The 23,991-nt window shown below is 46.7% G+C and overlaps 1 protein-coding gene across 4 annotated transcripts in view; it reads left to right on the top strand.

Moving 5' to 3' along the window:
• The window catches only part of EFL1 (elongation factor like GTPase 1), a 122,953-nt gene that overhangs the window by 43,633 nt on the left and 55,329 nt on the right, over nt 1–23,991 (top strand). For 2 of the 4 annotated variants that reach the window (XM_045058728.1, XM_045058727.1), the window contains 2 exons: nt 3,297–3,435; nt 14,597–14,851. In XM_045058728.1, coding sequence (XP_044914663.1) covers nt 3,297–3,435; nt 14,597–14,851 — 394 coding nt within the window. The remainder of the gene's footprint in view (nt 1–3,296; nt 3,436–14,596; nt 14,852–23,991) is intronic. The other 2 variants (XM_023254828.2, XM_023254827.2) reach the window with 1 other exon arrangement.

Here is a 23,991-nt window from a genome sequence, read left to right as displayed (position 1 = left end):
CTGGCCGAGTCGCATCCCGGTACCTGGAGGGCTGAGGGCTCCACGTTCTTTCTGGCCTAGAAGCCGCCTGCGGTTTCCCGTCATTTGGCCTTTCCCGGCTTGGCGGTGCCCCTTCCAGCTGGCGAGGAGAGTCTAGGCTGAATTTATCAGCAAGACGGTCTCGTGTGATGTTACGCAAGCATGAGAGTGATGTCCCGCCGCCTTTGCCGAACGCTGTTGGTGAGCAGCAAGCCACCGGCCCCGGTCACGCCCAGGGGAGGGGGTTGCGTGAAGGCGTGAACGCCAGGCGGCAGGAGTCATGGGGAGACCACCGTCAGTCTGTCCGCTACTCTTTTGCCTTTTTGTGTGTGTATGTGTGGTTTTACGACCTGTATATGCACTGAGAAAAACCTCTTCTTTTTGAACTTTGTATAGATGGAATCTTACTGTCGGTATTCTTCTACAGCTCAGTTTTTTTTTACCTAACATTGTGAGGTTGATCTAAGTCGACACCTGTTCCTGTACTTTGTTCATTGTTCGTTGCCGCATAGTATTCCGTTGTGTAGACAAACGTTTTATGTTTCCATCTTCCAGTTACTGTGTATTTGGGCTGCATTCGTTTTTGGCTCCTCTAAACAATGCTACCTGGAATATTTTTGTACACATTTCCTCAGGCACATTTGCGAGAAGTTCTCGGTAATACACCCTTAGAGGGATCCTCTGGGTAACAGGATCTGTACATCTCCAGCTACCTGGTTAATTCCAGATCGTCCCCCAGAGGAGCGTCCCATGTGTCACCAGCTCCATTTCCACACCGTCCCCAAAATGTGCTGTTGTCAGGGTCTTAATTTTTGCCAGTCAGATGTAGATGACCTGGTCCGTTCGAGTGGTTTTAATTCACATTTTCTTCATTGCCCTTTTAATATGTTTATTGGTCATTCGTGCCTTTTCCTGTGGAGATATCTTTGGGTCATTTGCATATTTTTCACTCGTGCCGGATACAATTTTAATACTGGTTTTCAGATGTTCTTTGTGGAAGCTGAATGCTAATTTCTTGTCAGTTCTAAGTTTTGCAGGTTTCTTCTCCAGCTCGGGACTTGTCACACATTCTGTTAGTACATTTTAATGTGAAGATTCTTAGTTTTAATGTGGTGGGATTTATCAGTCTTTTCCATTATCAGTTTTGGTTTTTGTATCGTGTTTGAGAAAATTTAAATTACGACCACACGGAAGCCCAAATTTTTGCCCGTGTTTCCTTCTAAGGTTTATGTTTTGCCTTTCACGCTTAAATGTTTGGTTCAGTATTTATATATTCTATGAGGAAGGCATCCAGTTTTGTTTTTGTCCCGATACAAACACCAGTTGTCCTAATACGATTCATGAATGTCCATCTCGACCCACCACTCTGCCATCTGTCCTAAGTCGCGTTTCGTTTGCGCCTTGGTCTGTTTCTGGACGAACAGACTTCATTTTTTCTGTTTGTGTGTCACCGTGTCTGTTGAGTGCTGACTTCACTTCTAAATGTTTCGATATATCAAAGGCTGTGCCCTCTACCGTGTCTGTCTTTGTGAGTGCCTTGCTTATTGCTAACTCTTTACTCTTCCATATAAAGTTGATGGTCGGCTTGACAGGTTCTATGAAAAGCTCCTTTGAGAGACCGATTGCTTTAAATCAGTACATGTGTTTGGTACGAGTCAACAGTTTGTAATATAGAATCTATCTGTGAATCTATCAGGCATACCTACCTGTTTATTTAGGTTATTTTAAATGATTTTCGTTAAAGTTTTACAATTTTATCCATAAAGATACCTAATCACTTTGTTAGACTTCTTCCCAGCTATCTTATATTTTGTTGCCATTCTAAAAGTTACTGTTTAAAAAAATGTATTTTTTTCTCTTGCTGACGTAGGGACAGCTAACTTTTGTATAATGATCTTATGTCTAGCCACCTTGCTCACAGTGTCTTACTAATTATCATTTATCTGTAGCTGGTTCTAACTGGATGATTGTATTATCTATAGATAATTTTTTTGTCTTCCAATTTAATCCTTTTTAAAATTTCTTTCCAATTTGTCTTTAGAGCTATCCTGCAGACCTGTCGCTGAATCGGAACATGTACGTTTAAATGTAGCATGCGCCCAAAAGGCCCACATTTTCATGGGGTTTCCAAGTTCACCCTAACGCAATAGCTTCTCCCTCCTCTGAGTGTCTGTGAATTTACTTGCCTGTAGTGCTTTTTTGTCACCCACTCTGTTTGTGATGTTAGTTATCTTTATATATGCTGTAGCTTAACATTTTTTCTTTTCATAGACAGCAGTAGCACGGTGCCTTGGGCCTGTGGGTACCAAAGGTTAGTTGGTTGATTTAAAGGCCTTTAGGGTACTTGCATTTATATGGAGGTCGCTGAATGATACTGTCTTGAATACTAAATAATTCTTGACGAAACTTAAGATCAAATATGATACGAGGTGAGCGCATAAATCTGTTATCCCTGCAGCATATCCCTGCGGTAACTTGCTCTGTCTTCTCATCAGTGTCCCCAGTATTCACGGCCTTCCAGATTAACAGCATAGCATGTAACAGCCATGTTTGGCCATTTTGGTGGCGTTTTATCACTGGCTGCTGTCCCGCTTGGTCATTTCCTTGTGCAACTCAGCACCAGCACCTGCTCTTGCTGAGCGCTTGCAGGGCATTATGATGAGATTAAAACAATTAAAACAATTTTTTTTAATGTTTATTTTATTTTTGAGAGACAGAGCACGAGCCAGGGAGGGGCAGAGAGAGAGGGAGACACAGAACCCGAAGCAGGCTCCAGGCTCTGAGCCGTCCGCACAGAGCCTGATACGGGGCTCGAACTCACAGACCGCGAGACCGTGACTTGAGCCGAAGTCAGACGCTCAACCGACTGAGCCACCCAGGTGCCCTTAGATTAAAACAATTTTAAGTGATAAAAAGTGTGGAAGTAATAGCACAGTGGTACCAGGACTGGTGTGTGGCACGGTTCCCGTAAATACTGGCCAGGGGCTGTGGGGATTTTTGTTTTTTGGCTAATATGGCGGTACTAGGTCACAGAATTTATATTACTTAGTCGTAAAACTGATGACTGTGTCCCTTTCTTGACAGTTTTTAAATACTTGAGAAATTTAGATTTTTTCATAAAGCGCGGCATACTTTCTATCACTTCAGACTTCCGGGCTTCGGGTTGACGTGACGTGACCGCACCATCTCCCCTGTGGATCAACGTAACCTTATCGACACGAACTAGTGTTTCTGTTTGACGTCTCCTAACTTCTCTCCAATCGTTTCTCTTTGGCCAGGTGCCGTCGGGCTTCTCCACCCCACTGGACGACCTCCCCCCGGTCCCCCACATGGCGTGCTGCACTCTGGAAAACCTGTATCTCCTGATGGGGAGGGAGCTGGAAGGCCTAGTGGAGGTGCCTCCAGGGAACGTGCTAGGTAAGGCGGCGCTGCGGGCCCGTGGCGAGCCTCGTCTACACTCCGTTCTGAGAGGTCGCCCTGCCCTACCTGCCGCACAGACTTGTGAAATTTTGAAGGAAATGGCTTTGATCTCTTTTTCACTTTGGTTATTTTTTTTCTGGTGACCTGAGCCTTTAAGTTTGTGCGTTTGAGCAGTTAGCATGTGGATCAGTAACTTGCTGTGGGTTCTGGAAGTTCTGTTTTTAAAAGTACTGCCTGAGTAATTGGTGAATGCCCGGTTTTAAGCTGGGGCTCCATTTGGTTGGGAGCAAGAAGGGGGAGTCCTGCTCACTTAAAAGTCAGTCTGGATGAGTAAGACACTTCTGGTTCTCAGTTATTGGAAACTATTCTGATGTAAAGTTCTATTTAACTCATTTCCTCTGTTCCAGTATTTTTTATCCATTAAATGTTGCTTTACTAATAGTAGTTATCAGGGCAGCTGGGTGGCTCAGTCGGTTAAGCATCTGACTCTTGATTATAGCTTGGGTCACGATCTCACGGTTTGTGAGATCAAGCCCCGTGTCAGGCTGTATGCTGACAGCACGGAGCCTGCTTGGGATTCTCTTTCTGCCCTTCCCCCACTCATGCGTACGCGCTCTCTCTCTCTCTCTCTCCCTCCCTCCCTCCCTCCCTCCCTCCCTCCCTCCCTCTCACACACACATACACACACAAAATAAATAACCTTTAAAAAAAAAAAGAGAGAGAGAAAGAGGGGTTCCTGGGGGGCTCAGTCAGTTAAGCGTCTGACTCTTGATCTCGGCTCAAGTCATGATCTCCTGGTTCATGAGATTGGGCCCCATGTCGGGCTCTGCACTGACAGCACAGAGCCTGCTTCGGATTCTCTCTCTCCCTCTCTGTCTCTGCCCTTCCCATGCACACGTGCACACGTGCTCACTCTCTCTCAAAAATAAAATAACTTAAAAAAAAAAAAACTAATAGCGTTTATCCGTTTATATCCATAAATACTGTTTGTCAACCCTGCAGTGTTTCTTACATACTTGGCTTCTGCTTCTGTGGGCAGAACTCACGTTTTGAGGTCCTTAGTGAACCCTGAAGTCTCGGATTGAGGGATCTTCCTCGGAGCATCACGGCACCTGAGTGTGTGAAATGCTCTATGTCATGTACTGCTGCTTTCTGAGCCCGTAGGGTGCTTGTCGGCCATAAAGCTGTGTACTGGGTGATTGCTCGGCTGGGAATTCTCTTTATGTTTTAGAGAAATGGTCTAGACGGCTGGTCCACAACAGCTAATGATCGATCTGGATTTTGTGAACTTGAGACCAAGAAACTTGCCTGAGCATTTTGCCTCTCCTTCACAGAGACCCATTCTTCTCTTTATGCTTGAATTCTTTTCTTGTGGAGGGGCATGAAATTAGTGGAATTCCTAGCTTCCCATCAAGTGTTCCCCATTCTCTTCCAACCCTTTGGAAAATGCCAGGGGACCTTGACGGTTGGTATGTTTGTGAGCTGCCGTAGCCAGCAAAGTACCGTATGGGGAAGAACATGGGAAGAAGAATGAATAATACTCTGTCTTTGTTTATTTTTTATTTTTTATTTTTTTCAACGTTTTTATTTATTTTTGGGACAGAGAGAGACAGAGCATGAACGGGGGAGGGGCAGAGAGAGAGGGAGACACAGGATCGGAAGCAGGCCCCAGGCTCCGAGCTATCGGCACAGAGCCCGACGTGGGGCTCGAAGTCACGGACCGCGAGATCGTGACCTGAGCTGAAGTCGGACGCTTAACCGACTGCGCCACCCAGGCGCCCCTCTGTCTTTGTTTATAAGCCTTCCTTGGGTGGCCGTGTTGCTCCAATTCAGCCCATTTTGTTTCTTCAGTGAAAGGTAAGGCGGAAGATCTCGGACCTAACGCTCAAGGGCAGGAGAAGGTATTTGAGAGGGAATGGTATTTGCCATGTCTCCTCCCGTTAAGGCCCGGCATTTGTAGTCTTTGCCCGGTCGAGGTTGGGAACTTGACGGGCAGTCGTTCTCTCTTCTGGATTTCCGTCTGCCGTCCGGGACTGAGGTTCTGCAGCTGATAAGGAGGGACGCCATCTCTCTCTCATCTGCTTCTCCGGGCAGCCCTCCCCTGCCATCTGCGTCAGGAGACCTACTGTGAGCTAGAACTTTCTTCCTCTTGGAGAAGAGACACGTGCCCCCTTCCCTTCTCCTGATATTTCAGAATAATTGCGAGGTGATGGTGAAGGTGCGTCAACATTTGCTCACCAGATGTAGCGATCTGGAAATAACACAGACGGACGCACCACTTTGGGTCAAAACGCGTGGAGGGGGAAGCCGGATTAATTTTGCCAAAGAGCTAAGCTTGTGCGTAGCTGCAGGTAACCGAAACCCAAACGCATGCTTGTGACGAATTTCACTCACCAGGAAGCCTGAGCACAGACAGTCCGGGGCCGGGGTGACGGCTCTCCTGTGTCCTCAGCGAGCCAGGTTCCTTCTGTCGGCCTGTTTGCAATCCTAGATTGTGCCCCCAGGGAACCAAGGTGGCTCTAGCATCTCCAGGAATCACAGCCACGTTCCTGGCAGGAGGAGGGCACTAGGGCCAAAGGCCTTCTCACAGCGCTGTTGTCATTTGGGAAGAGATGCCCGCTTAGTGACTTCTCTGTAGTCTCATTTTTTGTGGCTTTTGTCACGTGGCCGCCCCTAGCCGCAGTAGGAGCAAGGCGCTGGGTATCTTACTCTGACAGCCTCCGCAGTTAAGACAAGGAGTTTGGCTTGTGAGTGGCTTTTGACCAGCCGGTCCACACGGCCGCCCGCTTTCCTCCCACGCTTGTCTAGCGCTGCCTGCGGCCCCTCTGTCAGGATTCTGTTTCTTTGCATTCAGGAGGGCCGTGCACCAGAAGGGTTATGAATGTGGCATTGAAGGAGCTGGAATCCAGCCAGCCACTCTGACTTGCCTTTTGAATGGAAACTAAAATAATTGTTTTCCTTTTATTAATCCAAATCTGACTGAGCCCCGTGCACGACTAGAAAACACGAGGATACAAAAATTCTGGTCATGGTTTTGCTGGTTATTAGCCTTAGTTATATGGCCGCAGGCCAGTTGTATGACCTTTCTGGACTTGAGTTTCCCCAAATGATTTAGACCAGAGCAGTGATTGCTAACGTTTCGTGTGATAAAAATAGACTAGCCACTTTAAATTTGTTTTAAGAAGACTATTTGTGGGTTCCCAGGACTTTTATTATATTTCTCGCATACTGTTACACTTACCATACATTCTAAACGTTAAGGACAGAATATTAAATAGCATTGTGTGGCGTACTTTCTTTGGTCTAGCTATAAAATATACACAGAATTACATTTTGTTTGTAAAATACGCACAACGTTGAAGTTGAAAATGGCCACTTATTATGGTAGGTTGACATTTCCGTAAGGATGGGGGGAGGTAAAAATTCTTAGTACGTACGTATGTCATGAAAATCTAGAGTGGGTTATATCAGTTTTCCACTGATGAAAAAAAAGTCCAAACTACATTCTCTCTCAGGGCCCGGCTTTAACTTTTCAGGCTTGTGTTTCTTAGAGAAGAAACTTCAGATCATTAGGAATTAGGGTATCTCCCTCCCTGATGCTCCTTTGGAAGAATACTAGTTACTTGGTTGGGTTGTTAACCCATTTAAGTGGCCCCATCGGAACCTCTTGAACCTGGTTACCAGCCTTGGAGTCAGAGTGACCCTTTTAGGCAAAAGCCACTTGCTAATTGGTTACAAAACTGGAGCACTTGTCATAGGAGCAGCAGTTTCATCAGCCACGTGTTTAATAAGGAACTTTCCAAAGCTGGGAGGAGGTTCAGGGAGGAACAGAGGAGCAGGCCTAGGGCTGCGGCGGGTTGAGTGGGGAGAAGCCCTCGGCCAGGAATGGATAGGACAGCCCAGGGGAACGGGAGCTGGGCCGCCAGCCCCGAGGCTGCCGGGCCGGGTCGGCTGAGCACGCGGTGGGGGGTCAGCACCGGTGGGTTTGCTGTGTTTATTGGTTGTGTTTTTCTTTCATTTTTAAAAAAAATGTTTATTCATCTTTGAGAGACAGAGAGAGACAGGGCATGAACAGGGAAGGGGTAGAGAGAGGGAGACACAGAATCAGAAGCAGGCTCCAGGCTCTGAGCTGTCAGCACAGAGCCTGATGCAGGGCTTGAACCCACAGACCGCAAGATCATGACCTGAGCCGAAGTCGGATGCTCAACCGGCTGAGCCACCCGGGCGCCCCTGTTGGTTGGCTGTTTAACTTAAAACAGTTTGTCTTCTTGGGAGATTTTAAGTTAAAAAAAAAATAAGATGGGCAGCTGAATTTGGTGGAAGTAACATACACGTTCCGGTTACCTGTTGCTGCATAATGAAGCGGCCAAAGCCTGAGAGCTTAAAACAAAGTCGGCCGTTATTTTCTCACAGATCTGCAGTTTGGGCATGGCTTAGCAGACAGCTTGTCTGTCTTTCCCAAGGTGTCCATGGAGCTGCCCCTGGCCTGGGCGCGAGCGTCCCTCACTGGCTGCGGGCTGGTGCCGGCTGGCTGGGACCTTGGCTGGGGCGTGGGACTGGGCCTGAAAGCGTAGCCTCCCCCAGGGCCCCTGGGCTCCTCACAGGAGGTGATGGGCTCTGCAGAAGCTGTATCAGCGTTCGTGACCTAGCCTCACTGGCTTTGACCTCACTCCACACTGGAAGCGAGTCACCACGACTGGCCCATCTTCAGAGAGAGGAGACTGACTGGCAGACATGTCATAGAATTTGTGAACATGTTTTAAAGTGACCGCACCACGAACCGCAGATAACTCCTTGTTGTCTTTCATATTTTAGCAGGCCCATGACAGGGCGCATATCGCAAATTAAGATGTGGCGATGTTTATAGCGATCGGGGCAGGCCTATAAATTGCGTCTATTTTGCTCTTGTTAACTTAGAGAAAAGGTTGTAATTCCTACTTAATAAGAAAGTAACAGAGAATGATATGCCTTATGTCCATATGCTTTTCATCAGAAATGATACTGAGTAGGATTTATCAAATGCAGATGAAAATTTTTGTTGGAGAAGGAAATGAAAACTCATATGGCATTTTTGCACAATTCAGGGTGTATAGTCAAAGTCCAAAGGAAAGTTCCTTTATTGGCACTTGAAAAATGCAGATTTCACATTTGAACTCGGCTATAACTCACTTGGAGAACTTGCATTGACTGATAAGTGTGGAATAGATTTTGTGGTCTGGAAATAGTTGATTTAGAGTCTCAAATGATTTAATTCCAACCTGATGTCTAAAAAACTCAGATAGATGGGACCGCAGAGACCTCCCCATGTTTAACACACAATGGCCTTTTGTTCAGTCCCCTACCAAGAAAGTCTCTGAAAATAAATGTTTGCTACAGGCTCCTATTAAAATGTGAGGGGAAATTGAATTAGGATTCCAAATCTTTAGCCTTTTCTTCTACGCTTTCAGATCTCTTCCATATGGCTAAATCTTTAAAATTTCAAGGCCATATTCTAAGACGAAATGTGATATTCCTCCTGTCACATCAAGAGGAAAAGAATATTAATTAGCTTTTTTTCTGAACTGACTTTAGTTCTTCATGGTTCGTCGCTGGGTGATAGGAAGTCAGTGAAAAGTGAAAGCTGAACGAAGGGTGTGCGTGTCTGTCCGTCTGCCTCTGAGTCTGTCCGTCTTAAGTGGAGCAGTTGAGGAGCCAGATCCTTCCAAGGGCACTACATGCAGATTTGATGTTGTTATTTCAAAGGAAATCTCAACAGTCTGTGACTCTTAAGTCTTTGTGGTAATTTTTGTAATACATTAAATTCACTTACTAGTGAATTTCTTTTAAATACACCTTATTATCAACATTGCTTCACTTGGAAAGAATCTGTTTTAATCAGTAAATGACCGGAGCCTTACTTAGTGTTAAAAGTTTCAGCTGGTTTTCCTAATTTTCCTTTCACAGATGATAGCGATTTTATTGTTTCCTTATCATGTGTCTTGTTTCTTATTTTTAGATCTGCCCGTAAAAATACGATAGGTGATAATGACCGCTGCTGTACTCTGATATTCTGTCTGGTTCTTCCCTAACTTTAATGAAAGTACCCATTTTAGTCTCAGGTGTTGCTGGTACCCATTGATTCATGTCTCTTATTTACCATGCCATCAAGTATGCTTTTTTTTCCAACCGAGAATAGATGCTAAATTTTATGGGTGTGTTCTCAGAAGCTTTTCTAGTCGCTGTAATTGATGTCGTGGATCCTGTTTAATTACTTCCTGATTATTCTTCATTGTGCTTGCATTCCTGGGGGAAAAAAAAAGAAAGGCAGCCCCCGATCATCGCACGTTCTCATCACACACCGTTCTGTTCGGCTAACTAGCATTTCGTCCAGATTTTTCTTGGATGGTAAGTAAGTTTGGCTCTTATTTTCTTGGTATTTCCAAAACAGGAAACTTCATCTCTTGCCCCCTCTGGAGCTGCTCCGTGTGATGGCAGTCAGTAGCCTTATGTGCTTTTTAAAATTTAAATAGGTTGGGATCAAGTAACATTAAAGGTTCCCTCCATCAGATGCACTAGAAACCACGCGTCCCTCCTGGCTACCGAACTGGATGTTGCCGTTCTAGGGAAATGTCTGTAGAAGGTGAGAATTATCTTTCCTTTGAAGGTTTGGAAGTAGTTCACATGTAAAATCATCTGGACTAGGTACCTAAAATGTTTGATTCATTGAGTCTGGTCTGTTGTCTTTCTCCTGACCCGTTCTGTGTGTGTGTGCGTTCTCTTTATTTCTTTATCATGTAAGTTTGTCTTTGTATTTTGATGTTTGAGCTCATATGTGAATTCTAAGGGTTACGTTTTAAGTTCTCTGTAGAGGTCGTTTTCAGTATCGTGTAGGCCAAAATATACTAGGTCCATTTGAAATATGCAGATAATGAATGAGCGTTCTCTGCTAGGAGAGGGATAACCACCAGGCTCCTTATATCCACATATGAACGTTCGTTTCTTAAAATTGTGGTAACAAACATAATGTAACATTTATCATCTTAACCACTGTTACGTGTGCGGTTGAATCGTGTATTTTTGATGTAAAATTAATCACGCTGTTTAAAACCTGTACGTATTTCTTTCAGAGATGATCTTCTCTCATATTCATAGCTTTTTGTGTCAGTATGTTTGCTGTAACTCCCAGGATAGGGATGCACGGGGGTGCAGTAGTGGTGTCTCATTCCTGACGGTGTAGGAGTCCTCGGGTACATTATGCTGTGTTTCCACGGGATTTCATCTGCACAGTCTTTATAAATGATACAGTGACTGCCATCACTGGTTCTGTTTACTAGAGTAACTTTTTAAATGTGGGGGCGCCCAGATGGCTGCTCTGTTTGGTGGCTGCCTTCAGCTCGGTCATGACCTTACGGTTAGTGAGTTTGAGCCCCGCATCAGGCTCCCTGCTATCAGTGCAGAGCCTACTTTGGATCCTGTCCACCCCCCCCCACCCCCCCCGCCGCCCCTCTGCGCGCTCACGCTCTCTCTCTCTCAAAAATAATCATTAAAAGATTTTTTGTAATGTACATAGATGTTGACATTTATCAAATGGTCTTTTCTACACCTTTCAGGTGATGTTTTCTCTTTCTTGATCCACTTACGCCATGAATCACAGTAGTAACACATTTCTTACTATCAAATGAGTCACGTATTCCTGGAATAAGCTATTTGTTGAATGCATTTCAACACGTTAATAAAGCAATGAATTCAATTTGTCGCTAGTTTTTTTCTGTGTAACGTGTTTATGTTTGTAAGTTGGGCTGACCCGTATTATTTATTTATTTATTTATTTTTAATCTTTACTTTTGAGAGAGAGACAGAGTGTGAACAGAGGAGGGGCAGAGAGAGAGGGAGACACAGAATCTGAAGCAGGCTCCAGGCTCCGAGTGGTCAGCACAGAGCCCGACGCAGGGCTCGAGCTCACGAACTGTGAGATATGACCTGAGCTGAAGTTGGATGCTCAACCGACTGAGCCACCCAGGCACCCATGGCTGTCCTGTATTGTTATATATATATATATGTATATACACACACACATACACAATATATGTGTATGTATATATATATATATACACACACATACGTTTTATATATATATTTATTTATTTATTTATTTATTTTAAGTTTATGGAGTTTACATAAGAGCATCATACGAGCTGCATGAGGCAAATTACAAATGAGGGATAGTTTTCACTGCGTTTTATTTTATGGAATAGTTTAAATGGCACAAGGATTTTCTGGTCCTCAAACAGTTTTGACAGTAACACCCGTGAAACCACCTACACCTGGTTGGTCATCAGCGTACAGATTTGATCATTTTATCAGTTGTTATTCTCCCTTTCAGGTTCTTTTTACCGTTCCTTGTGCTGGCTTTTGTACTTCATGCTCTCGTATTATTTCAGATTGATTATTTAGTTCATTTGCATGGATACTGGCATTAATATTGATTATAATGATGACATCCCGAGTTAGCATCTGTTAGTGCTTACCACGTGCCAGAACCTCCTGTGTCTTCAGGGCTGAGTATCTGATTTCCTCAGGGCCAAGGGCAGTAGATACATTTTATGGTGGGGAAAACTGAAGTTCACAAAGGTCACGTAATAATACACATAGAAAGCTGGGATTTTTGTCTGCCTCCGTATCTGTAGTTATCTAACCTTCTTTGTTTCTATATTGAATTTTGTTTCCCTTTTCTTTGATCAGTCTTATTGGGTTGTTTGTTATATTGTATTTTTACTTCTATTCTTAATTCCTCATCTATTATAGGTTTATTTTTATTTTTTCAGTTTATTTATTTTTGAGAGAGAGACAGAGAGCGAGCAGGGAAGGGACAGAGAGAGGGGGAGAGAGAATCCGAAGCATGCTCTGCACTGTGAGCACAGAGCTCAATGTGGGGCTCAAACTCACAAACCGTGAGATCATGACCTGAGTCGAGACCAATAGTCGGACACTTAACCAACCGCCTGAGCCACCCAGGTGCATCTGTTTTTTTTTTTTCCTCAAATGTTTTTATTTATTTTTGAGAGAGAGAGCAGGGGAGGGGCAGAGAGAGAAGGAGACAGGGGGTCTGAAGCGGGCTCTGCGCTGACAGCAGAGAGCCCGGAGTGAGGCTCAAACTTAGCAACCGTGAAATCATGACCTGAGCCTAAGTTGGACGCTTAACCCGCTGAACCACCCAGGCGCCCCTGTTACAGTTTTTAATACATTAATGTAGCACCTTTATGAAGCCTTACCTCCTATTTATCACTAATTGTCTCGTTTTATTACTATTTTTGAGAAGATTTGGTTCATGTTTTTCCTCCTCTTCGAATGAATGTGTTCATGGCCTGAATCTTAGTATAACCTTGGCTAGATTTCTTCAGTTTTATACGTTGTTCTCTTTATCACTGCATTTGTCTGTGTGCCTCCCGGCCGGTGGCCGTAGCTGCACTTTACAAATGGAACCAGCTGTGGGTCCCTTCTGCTCCGAAAGCACCGGGCTGTGTGGTGGCTGGAATCCCCTTGTCTGTGACCTCAGGTGAATTGTTGGCATATGGTTTGGCAAAATGCTTGTTCCCCGGGTTAAGGGGTGTCCGCTGATCCTTTTATCATGGACCGAAGCAATTGGCTGTAACTGTAACTTCTTTTGAATACATAGGTTATCACAGGTTTATAACCTAAGGATTATCTGTCAATAAGGTCATTGCCTTTCTAGACATTATTTGAGAGCAAAGGATTATTTGATGGAAATTTTCTTCCCCACCATCTCGAAATAGTACATTCTTCTTTTACTCTTAGGTGGCACCTACAAGGTGGAGAGCAGATCTGACCTCTTTTCTTGGTATTTTTCACGTGTGACGGAATGGGGAAATGACGTGACTTTTGTAAATGGTTTAACGAAGGTTGGGAAGATGTCCTTATTGATTGGTGTAATAGTCTTCTTGTTGACCAAGTGAGATTTGATTTTTTCCCAGGGGACAGACAGTGGGCCAGTTGCCAGAAGGCTCAAAAAACACGCTCTCGTGCCCCTCGGTTGACTGCGTGACTCCAAGATGCGGCGAGCCCGCTTGCAGGCAGGCGTGTGTATCAGAGAAGCTTTCACGTCGGCTCCAAACGAGGAGACGTGGACAGGCGCGTACTGTTTAGGAGAGCAAAGACAAACAAACCAAAATGGCAACACCGTAAATGTCCGTGGACGGAAGGGTGAGGAAGTAAAATGTGGTTCGGTCACGAGGAAAAAAATACCATCCCAAGTGAGAGTGAATGACACTGGGCCCCGGCTGGAGTCAGCCTCACGGATACGGTGGATTTGAAAAGCAAGTTGCCGAGCATTTATGTGGAGGTTAAAAACCTGTAAATAGCAACAGATACATGCATAATAAATGATACACGGACAGGTAAACCGCAAATTCAAGGCAGTAGCTCCCTGGAGAGAGGGTTTGGTGGAGGAAGGGGGCGCACAAAGACGGGAAATGTCCTTGTTCTTCCCGTGACTCGTAGGCTTGTGTTGCCTGTTCTGATTCGCCTTCTGAGTTTTTCACGCCTTGAGTGTCATCGGCTTTACTTTTTTAAGTTAGGAAGGAAGGCAGTGTTAATATCTTTACTTGACATCATTGGTGCCGCCTTGGAGAATTTGTCCCCGCGGGTTGAGCTGAGAGGTGGCCTGCAGTTAGGATGCTTCGGGTTACGCTGCAGCTGAGCGGCGTTTACTTTGTAGTCTTAGGCGAGGTGCTTACCCGCTCTGATCCTGCCTCCTACCTTGCAGATGACAATAACGGAAGGCTTTAGGGTGGCGACCCTTCTTTTGTTTCTAAAAATAGCAAACGGCAAAATGTTAAGCAAGGAGCTTATTACTGTTGATTTCCATGGGAAATGTCGTTAGTTGACTGCCAGAAGTCACACATGTAAAGACCATAAATCATAAGTGAAGCCCTTAAATATGAAGATTAAAGAACACTTTTCCAATTGAATGTGGCATCTGTTTGAATGCACTTCCTTTTCTCTAAGGAAGGATGTCCAGGTAGGCCGTCATAAGCATTTTGATGCTTCCCTCGTTCTGGGGAAGCCCACCTGAAGAATGTTCCAGCCCAGCGGTCCGTGTAGAAATCAGAGGCTCTGGCTGTTTCTGAAACCATTTCTTGGCTCCCACTCTTCTTCCTAGGTATTCAGTTACAAAGAACCAAAACTTCTGTCAGCTTCTTGAGGAGAAAACACAGGCTGGCACAGATGACAGGAAACAAGACGAAGGCACCATCCTTGCGACTCCTGAGTGGTCCACATTGCCTTCGGACCCCCGCTCCAAACTTGGCATCAGAGCCGGACTCCAGAAGTAGGCTTCTGGGAGAAGGAGGAGTGGCTGACGGGCAGAAGGCTGTGGCTTGCACCTTGAGGGAGGTGGAGACTTTTCTACCGAGAGGCAAGTACGCAAGCTTGAACACAGAGTGCGGAAGGAACAGATTCTTCCGCGAGCGACCAGGCCACGTGCCCGGACAGCCGGGCCTTGAGCTGTTGAGGGTGGATTCAGAGTTAAGGTGTGAAATTTTTTTTTTTTTTTTTGCAAGACGTTATTAACTATAAACATGGGCATATATTCTTCTAAAGTACTATTCTGAAAAAAACAGGGATTCACAACACAGATATAAAGCACACCACAGGATTGCAGTATAGTTTGTTTCCTGAAAAGGAAGTGTATTAGGGTTTTAAGCTGTTAATTGCAAGGGAAATCCTTAGTCAGAGGTCTGTAATTAGCAGCAGGAGCTGCGAGTACACGGGTTCTGCCTGGAATAAAATAGACTGTGGCCTGCTTCCAGTTTTGTAGCCGGGGAGGAGAGTCACCGCACCTTCAGCAGGGAGTGAAGTCCCTCCGTCCTGGGCAGGTGGGCACTCAGCTCATTCCATCCTGACATTTCACACAAGCTGATGTGGGGAGGGAGTCCCTTAAGGGGAAGACATCTCTTTAGAATGGCGGACACATTTTCTTTTCAGTGTAAATATTCTGGAATTTCGTCGCTGAGAGCGAAATCCTTTCCTTGGTCCGAACATTCCTCGTTAAAGGGTATTGGGATAGTAGCATTTCATTTCAATGTGATAGGATTTTTCAGGACCCTGGAGCCACGTTGTCACTTGGCAATCCTTTGTCCCTCCTGCAGTGCGCCGAGTCGAGCCGCATTTTGCTCCCCTCGGTGCGACCAGGCGTTCTGGGGGGCTCACAGGTGCATCCTAGGCTGGAAAGCACAGGATGCTAGAGAAACAGAGACGTTCTGAGCGTCCGCTCTTTTTTCTGCCTCGGTCCAGTCGAGAGAAGAGCACCGTTCTGCGCTTTGTGAGGCCGCTGTTGGCCCCGGGAGCCATTTGAAGCCCCTTTCCTGTCTCCGAGCTGAGGGTGCCCCCCCGCCACCACTCCAGCCCCAGGCAGGCAGAACCCAGGAGCTCGTTGTCCAGAGAGCTGCTCTGTCCCCAGTTTGCGCGCCGTTCTCAGAGCTGTGGCCGATGGAGACCCAAGGCCCACTGGTACTTTCCTGTTCTCTCCCCTTTTTAGTCCTCGTGGTCTCCTCCAGATACTTTGTTCTCTTTCTTACTCTGCTCTTATGTTATATAAACCCCATGTGCTCATTTAAGTTCCTCTAGGCACGGACTGGCTTACCCATAAACTCCTCGGCCTTACCTTTGTTCCCAGAGGCAAGGCTCTTGGGCCAACACTTTTATCGTTCAGTTTCCTCCGATGCTGTGATCTGTTATCGGGCTCTGTTTGCGGTTCTGATATATTGTCAGTCTGTAGTGTTTGGTTTTCATGGTTTCAATAGTTTGTTTTTTAATCTCATTTTATCACTATTTATTCCAGTGGGTTTTTGGCTATCCTTGGACATTTATTTATTCTTCCTTGTGAACTTCAGATCATTTTATTACATTCCAGTACATTAAGTATTTATAGTATGATGTTTTATTCACAGAGGTAAATCACGATCACCTTTCTTTTACTGTGAATAAAGCTCAGTAATATAGAAGACCTAGGCAGTGTGATGTCCGTAAACATGCCTCCGTACGCACACGTGCTCCCGTGAAAGGGAATAATGTTGTGCGAATCTGTAAGTACATTTGGGGAGAATTGGCATCTGTATCCCGTGGAGCCATTTCTCATGACGCGGAGCTCAGGAGGGGGGCGTGACTCACACCCAGCAGGACGTTGTACCAGCCTCCCAACTTGATTACCGCATCACGGAAACGATGAAAATTGTACCGGTGCTGGTCTCCTCGGGGAAGAAGCCCTTTCCACTTTTACACAGGGTCTGAGCTGTGGGCCCCAGGCCTGCCTGGGTGCCCCTGAGCCAGCCGGCAGCTGCCAGAATGACTTCTTCTGCCGCAGGGTCTTACCTGAAACGGGCTCCTGGATATGGGGGAGGTCCACGCTCTCTTATTCTTAACTTCTGGAGAGAGCAGCTTCTCTCTTGGTGGCATAAATTAATTCTGGCAGGCCTGGGTGACCTGTAATCTAGTTCTGGTTTTCAGAGTTTGGATTTGGATTGGACCAAGCCTTTGGATGAGATCTTTCTCTGAGCTGACATAGATTTTCCGTACTTTTTCCCTTTCTTCGGACATTTGAGATTTGAGGGTGGGGGGATTTGGGGAAAGGAGGAGGGGACATCAGTGTCTCTGATAAGCCTCTCTCAGGATCCAAAATCTCTTAAAAGAAAAATGAGATCTAATTTTTTTTTAGCAGGTAGTGAACTGTTGTTTGCTTTAAAAAGACAAACTTTTGTTTGCTTAGTTTTATAGACGAATTACTATCTTACATTCATGTATTTTGTGTGTATTATGTATTTGGCTCTGTCCTAGGTTGGGTTTTTCATGCTGGGTGCTTAAATTTAGTCTTCCCAATTATTTACAGATCTTTCACAGATTTGATCCCAAACCAGCCAGTAAGGCAACCTGTCTGTTACGTGAGAAACAACCCTGGTTGGCCGATGGAGACCTCCGGCCAGTCGGCCACTTTGGTGGAAGTCAGGTTGTGTCCGTATGAAGTCAGGTTGTGTCGGGTGATGTCTTATGGCCTTTCCTTCTCTCTTGGTTGGCTTTCCAAGAACCCTCCTACACCTGCCTGGGTTCTCCGACGTCTCTTGGTGGCTCTGCTGTTCTCAGCAGCCTCCCTGCCCTCCTCTCTCTCTGCATTGCTCTAGGTGACATTCAGAAAGCCAGGGGTCCAGAGGCCATTTGGCAGTCCGGATAGGAATTTCCCCCCCTAGAGACACTTGTCACCACCAGGAGCTTTAGAAGAGCCGTCGTCACCCTGATTGGATGCATAGGGGACCAGGCTGCACGTGGCTGTGCCCAGGAGAGGTCCAGGATGGCTCTCTAGGACTTGAGCCATCTCAGAAGCTCTGGCGCTTTCTCTGATCCTTATTCACACCAGCCTTCATTTCTGGGCAGGGGCTGCGTGGGGCACGTCTGCTCTCAGAAGCCATCCATCCCCCTGGGATAGTGGACGTGGTTCCAGCTCTTAGCCGGGGCTGCAGCTACTCCGAGATGAGCACAAGGGGGCGGCCTTTTCCATCGGTTCTCCGCGTATCAGAGGAGAGAGGAACAAAGGCAGGCGACTGTGAACGCCTGCAGGAGCCCTGCCCTGCCCGAGCCGCGTGTGAAACTTGGAACTGTGAACCGTGTGTACGAAGAGTGCTGAGCTGTCTGGTGAGGGGACTGAAGCTCGTTAACCCAGCCGGGGTTCTGGCGTGGCTGCTGTGAACCACACCCTCTTGCCCAGCCCAGGGCCCTGCACGTGGCACGAGGGCACTTTGGACAACTGCAGGTTTACAGGTGTCTGTCACCAAAGCAGGAAACTCAGTCGTGGTTTCCGCTTGGTGTTTGAGCCTGAAGAACAATTTTATAGCTGCCATTTAAATTTATTTTGGTCCTTCCTCCTTCTCTCCCTTCCTTCCTGCCCTCCTGCCCTCCTTCCCTCCTCCCCTCCTTCCCTCCTCCCCTCCTTCCCTCCTTCCCTCCTCCTGGCCCTCCCACCTCTGTTCCAGGCACTAAAGCCATCGTTTTAGCTGTATGTTTTTTCCCTTCGGTTTTCTCTTCATCTTAGAAACTGAGTTGTGACTCCTTGCATTGTTTCTACTTGGAAAAAGCATTACTATGAAAATATATGCTGGTTCGTAGGCAATGAAGCAGAATATAAAACCTCACTAATATCCTGATCTCCCATGCAATTAGAAGCACATTGTCACCGGTTTTGTTTTATGTTCCCCAGATGACTGTTTGTTAATTTACAGCAGTTCGGTCATATTTCAAAGGATTCGGGTCTGTTGGTTCAAGCGCAGATTTGAAGCAAGAGTTGCTATTCCTTCACCGTCGTGTGGGAATCCGTCTTACCCTTTGAGTCTGGAAAGGCTGCAGGAAATCAGATATGCTTTGAAAATCAAAGGCAAAGCCCCGTCCCCCTGGGGGCGGGAATGCAATAGGGGCGTGTTTTCCTTTAGGTTTCTACAGAAGCAGCAATTAGTAGATATGTTGTGTAATAATTGTTTTTCTTCAAAGCCACAAGCCTTCAATTTTTCCAAAATGACCATTGTCATTTCATTTTCTCAGCAGTCCACATTTGCATATCTTTTGTTGACTGAGGAGGGAAGCCACATTTGTAAGTGCTGTTGAAGGACACATCAGGCCACCTGACCAGCACTCACTGAGCACCTAGTGCATGCTGGGTGTTAAGTGAGTCACCTCCGTGTAGGTTTGTTCCCAGCAGCCTCACTGGACACTTGAGGGGCACATCTGCCATCTTTGTTTGCCCCTGGGAAGTCGGAGACCGGGGAGGTTTCAGTCACAAAAGAGGACTGTCCTGGCCGCCCCTTTTGAGCTGGATTTCGTTTCCTGCACAGTGAGTTGTGTGGCCAAGATTACGTTAAATACTTCTGCCCCTGGCCCTCCTTGCTTTGTCCGATCTTCTGATCTTTGAAATGCTGTTATGCTGTGATTTGGGACCTCGGGCCTGCAGAGTCCTTGAATTTCATCCTTCCCATAGTGCAGTCCTTGCTTCCTGTAAAAAGGGAACCTAAGACTCAGAGAGACACCGTCTTTTCTCAACTTGGTTGATGAGCGTGGAAGGTGGAACCCAGGTCTTTCCTTGATAAGGGAGAAAACCGTGGGAAGGACTGGAGGAGGAATCACTGGGCTGCTCCCCAAAGGGAGAAGAGAGAAGCAGACCACTGAGAAATTGTCAGTTTTCCCTGGTTTAGAAAGAGGCACGGGGCACCGGGGTGGCTCAGTCGGTTAAGCGTCCGACTTCAGCTCAGGTCATGATCTCGCGGTCCGTGAGTTCGAGCCCTGCGTCGGGCTCTGTGCTGACAGCTCAGAGCCTGGAGCCCGCTTCGGATTCTGTCTCCCTCTCTCTCCGCCCCTGCCCTGCTCATGCTCTGTCTCTCTCTGTCTCAAACATAAATAAAAACATTAAAAAAAAAGAAAAGAAAGAGGCACTGTATACAGAGGTGAGGTAGTGAGACTCCCGTCCCCGAGGAGATATCTTTTCCAGTGGCCCATGTACTTCTTCACTACTGATACCACACCCCAGCGGCCTTGACTTGTCCTGTGTGTGGACCTCACAGAGCCTGCGCCCTCCACTGCACCACGCCCCCCCCCCCCTCGAGCCCTGGTGCTGTAGCTCTCACCACTCTTGAATACATCAGGGTTTTTAAGAGTTTATTTTTATTGAGATGTAAGTATAACACTGTCCGAAGTTCATGTGTGCATTGTGTTCATCTGCATCATTTGGATCCCACGGTACGATTCCCCTGTGGCGTTAGCCTCTGCCCGTATCACGTCACATGATCGTTTCTTTTCTGCGGCGAGAACACATCAGATCTGGTCTCAGGACTTATTTTATCTGCTGGTTGCAAGTCTGTCCCTGAAAACAACATCTCCCCTACTTCCCCCGCCCCCCAGCCTCTGCTGGGCATCATCTTACTCTCTGTTTCTGAGTGAGGCTTTTTCAGATTCCGCATGTAAGAGAGATCATACGGTATTTGTCTTTCCCCGTCTGACTTGCCTCACTTAGCTTGGTGCCCTCAAGGTCCACCATCCACATTACGGTGAATGGCAGGATTTCCGTCCTTCTTGGAGCTGAATAATATTCCATTATCATTCCGTTATAGTATGACACACGCCACGACTTCTTTGTCCATCCCCCCGCTGATGGACACGTGGGATGTTTCCTACCTTAGCTGCTGTGAATAAGGGGGTGCAGATATCCCGTTCTCGTTTCTTCTGGATCTATACCCAGAAGTGGGATTGGCGAATCACGTGCTAGCTGTGTCCGTGTGTTTTGAGACTCTCCGTGTTGTCCTATGGCGGCCGCCCGTTCGCATCACCACCAGCAGCGTCTGCGTCGGATTTTCCTATGTGTGTGTTTCGGCCCGTGCCGTCTCTTCTCCCCTGGGTTCTCTTCTCCTTTGCTGCTGATGAACTCAGACGCACATCCCAGCCCACGTGCCACTTCTCTGAAGCGTTCTCCCGCCGCTCCTGCGCACACATCTGGCTCCTTCCTTTGAATTCCTGTGTCTCTTTTAATACGTTGGTCGTAGAGCAGTAATTGCATGCCATGGTTCATGTTTTCAGTTGGTGTCTCTGAGCTCCTGGGGCAAGGATCCCCCCATCCTGGGGCCTGCTCCCCGTGGGGGTGCGTGACCCGGCCGGTGCGGTTGACCAGACAGCCGCAGACTGGCCCTCCACGTGCCCTTCTGAGCGCAGGGACGGGATGGAATTTTGAGCCAGAGGACGAGAGTCTGTGGAAAGCCTGGGAGATGTCATTACAGTTATTCGTTAGTTTGCTGGCGTTTCCCTCCAGAGCACGAATGGGAAGACCGAGGTCCTCCACATCAGAAAGGGCGGGTGGGGCCCTGCTGACTAGATGCTCGGTTCCGCCCGTGACCCCTGGCCACACCCTCTGCTCCGCTTCCCTGTCGCTTCTCGGGTTCAGTGTGTTCACCAGAAGGCGGTTTGTCCCCAGAGTTGACGTCGCAGGACGTGCTGTCAGGTAGGCTGGGTGTGGCACACGTGAGACGGTGTCTCTCCTGCGCGGAAATACTCCTGTGCCCAGATGTGAGATGCCTTGAGGCTGTTCGCGGCCTGAAGTCTCATAGCTGTGAGACTACAAGTCATGTAACGGAGGTCGGACCCACATCTTTCTGAATAGTCTCACTTTTTGAGTAACTTTTTTGGATTGTTTGTGCCATAGAAGTCTAATGTGTTCCTGGTTACTTACAGTAAACTTGGAAAACAGTTCCCCTCACGAGGTTAGACAAGTTTACAACTGAAACAGGTGTGTTAACCTGCTTTGTGTTAAAATACAAAATTGTCATTAAAGACAAAAGCCCAGTGTTTCCAAAACTCAAGTTATGACCAAATTTAAGTGTATGAAGGAAATTTTTGTTTAATGTTTATTTTCGAAAGAGAGTGTGAGGGGGAGGGGCAGGGAGAGGCTCCAGGCTCCGAGCTGTCCGCACAGAGCCCAACACGGGGCTCGAACTCACAAACCGAGAGATATGACCCGAGCCAGAGTCAGACATTTAACCTACTGAGCCGCCCAGGTGCTGTCCCCACCCCCCCCCCCCCGCCTTTTTAAAATCTTTTTTAATGTTTTACATTTATTTTTAAATGTAACAAGTTTGTAGTTATGTTCTTTGCAAACAGCACAGAGCATTTTTGTGTGTGTGAATCCTTGCTTGTTTGCCATTTTCTTCAGTATGCCCTGCTGACCTTCAGACCCTGAAAACAGGACCGTGGTGGGGAGGGGTATGGGCGGGAGGGGTGAGCCCCGGAGCCCATGACTGCATCTCCGTTCCGTGGGAAAGTGGGCCGTTTATCTTCATACCAAGGGAGACCCCCCAGCCTGGCCTGTGTGGGTTGTTTGCTTTATGCCTGTTGTCTTGGAGACGTTGTTGTGGCCCCTTTCCCTCCTGAAAATCCTAGTTTGGATGATGGATTGTGTGGTCCACTCCAGTTATGATCGAAATATTCGTACTTGATTATTTTATTTTATGCTTTGATCTTAATGGGTTTTTTTTCCTGCATTTTTTTATACTATACTTTTGCGTACTGTTGGATTCCTTAATGTTTTAGAAGGCATGTCCTATTTTTAATTGTATGAATTGTTGTCTTTGATTTTTCAAATCATTGTTTCAACTTAAGAGTCGACACTGAAATGCTCTCCTCTGTATCCCACCGATTTAAGGCTGAGACTATAAATTCCTTCAGGATGGTACCTGACTCCTCTTTGTGATTGTGGGGCCTAGGAATGTGCTTTGAACTAGGTAAGAGCTCACCCGGTGTGTCTGGAATGAATCTTGGGAAGCGCTTTGGGCATGTGGAGTGAAGGCTGAAGTCCAGTGGGTCTGAGATCGGAGGGACGTCCCGCCGATGGAGGAGCCAGGTTGAGCTGGGGCTGAGGAGTCCGCGAGCCCCAAGGCACCACTGACCGAACCCGGTTTCAGAAGAGATGCCGTTTATATTGTTCTGTTCGCCGGGGCCCCCCAAGAAGTTCCCCGTGAACTCTTTTTCAGTTGGACTTGTTTCTCAGAGGTTCCACTGGTGCTAAATAGAAAGACGGAGGAGTTTCCCCTTGCCCAAGCAGAGAGCAGCAGCTCGATGTGGCCAGCGGGACTGTCCGCGAGGACACAGACCGCCGTGAGGACGAGGAGTGTGGGGGGACGGTCACTGCAGAGCCTCGCCAGGAGACCACGGAAGAGGCCAGAGATTTCTCTGCGCATATTCCGCCGATTGAGCCGTGGGTACTTGTTAGGAAAAGCCTCAGCTTCCTAATTTGAAAGCAAGGTGTATGTAGTGACCCTCACAGGTTTGAGCCAGAGGAGGGAAGGATGCCCTTTCTCAGACCTTAATTTGTAAAATATGGCTTGTACTTTAATGGGCATTTTAGAACACCAGAAAAAGATGAGTCCTTTGAAAGGCTTTGCCAAATTTTACTCTAGCCAAGTGCCTTCAAGTTTAGGCAGGATATAGACAAACCTGTTTACCTGTAATACTATAGACTGTCACGAATAAAAACCTTTGACAATGAGAAAGGACAGTAGTCTTTGACTTTGTGTGGAGTGTAGCGGTCGCTTATCTGCAAAGCTACAAGGGGATATAACTGAGTGTAAAAAGGGATGGGTGTGGATAAATTGGGTACAAACGTTCTGTAAGTCCCAAGTTATTAGGTAGCTGTTTACAACATGATTGATGCTCAGCAGATGTAGATATCGTTGAATATTGTTTTCCTCCAGCAAGTGTGTGTATTTGCTCATTGAGTTCACTGTTTCATTTTCAGGATCCAGTGGTCACAAACCAGAGCATAATCCTCGGGTGTTTTCATTTTTTTTCAGTGTGTGTGTGTGTGTGTGTGTGTGTGTGTGTGTGTGCGCGCGCACACACACATGCGGGTGTGCTTAAGATTTGAGTCGTTTTCTATACCTGCCTCTTCTTTGTTGGCAGATGTCACTGGTAGGCTTTCGTTTTGATTTCACTCGTTTGGATTTCAGAGGTAGCACGTGCTGATAGTTAATATCTGGACAA

This window comes from Felis catus, chromosome B3, assembly GCF_018350175.1.
Source record: "Felis catus isolate Fca126 chromosome B3, F.catus_Fca126_mat1.0, whole genome shotgun sequence".
NCBI lineage: Eukaryota > Metazoa > Chordata > Mammalia > Carnivora > Felidae > Felis > Felis catus.
Note: the sequence above shows the minus strand (reverse complement) of the source record. Positions and strands in the feature narration are given on the sequence as shown.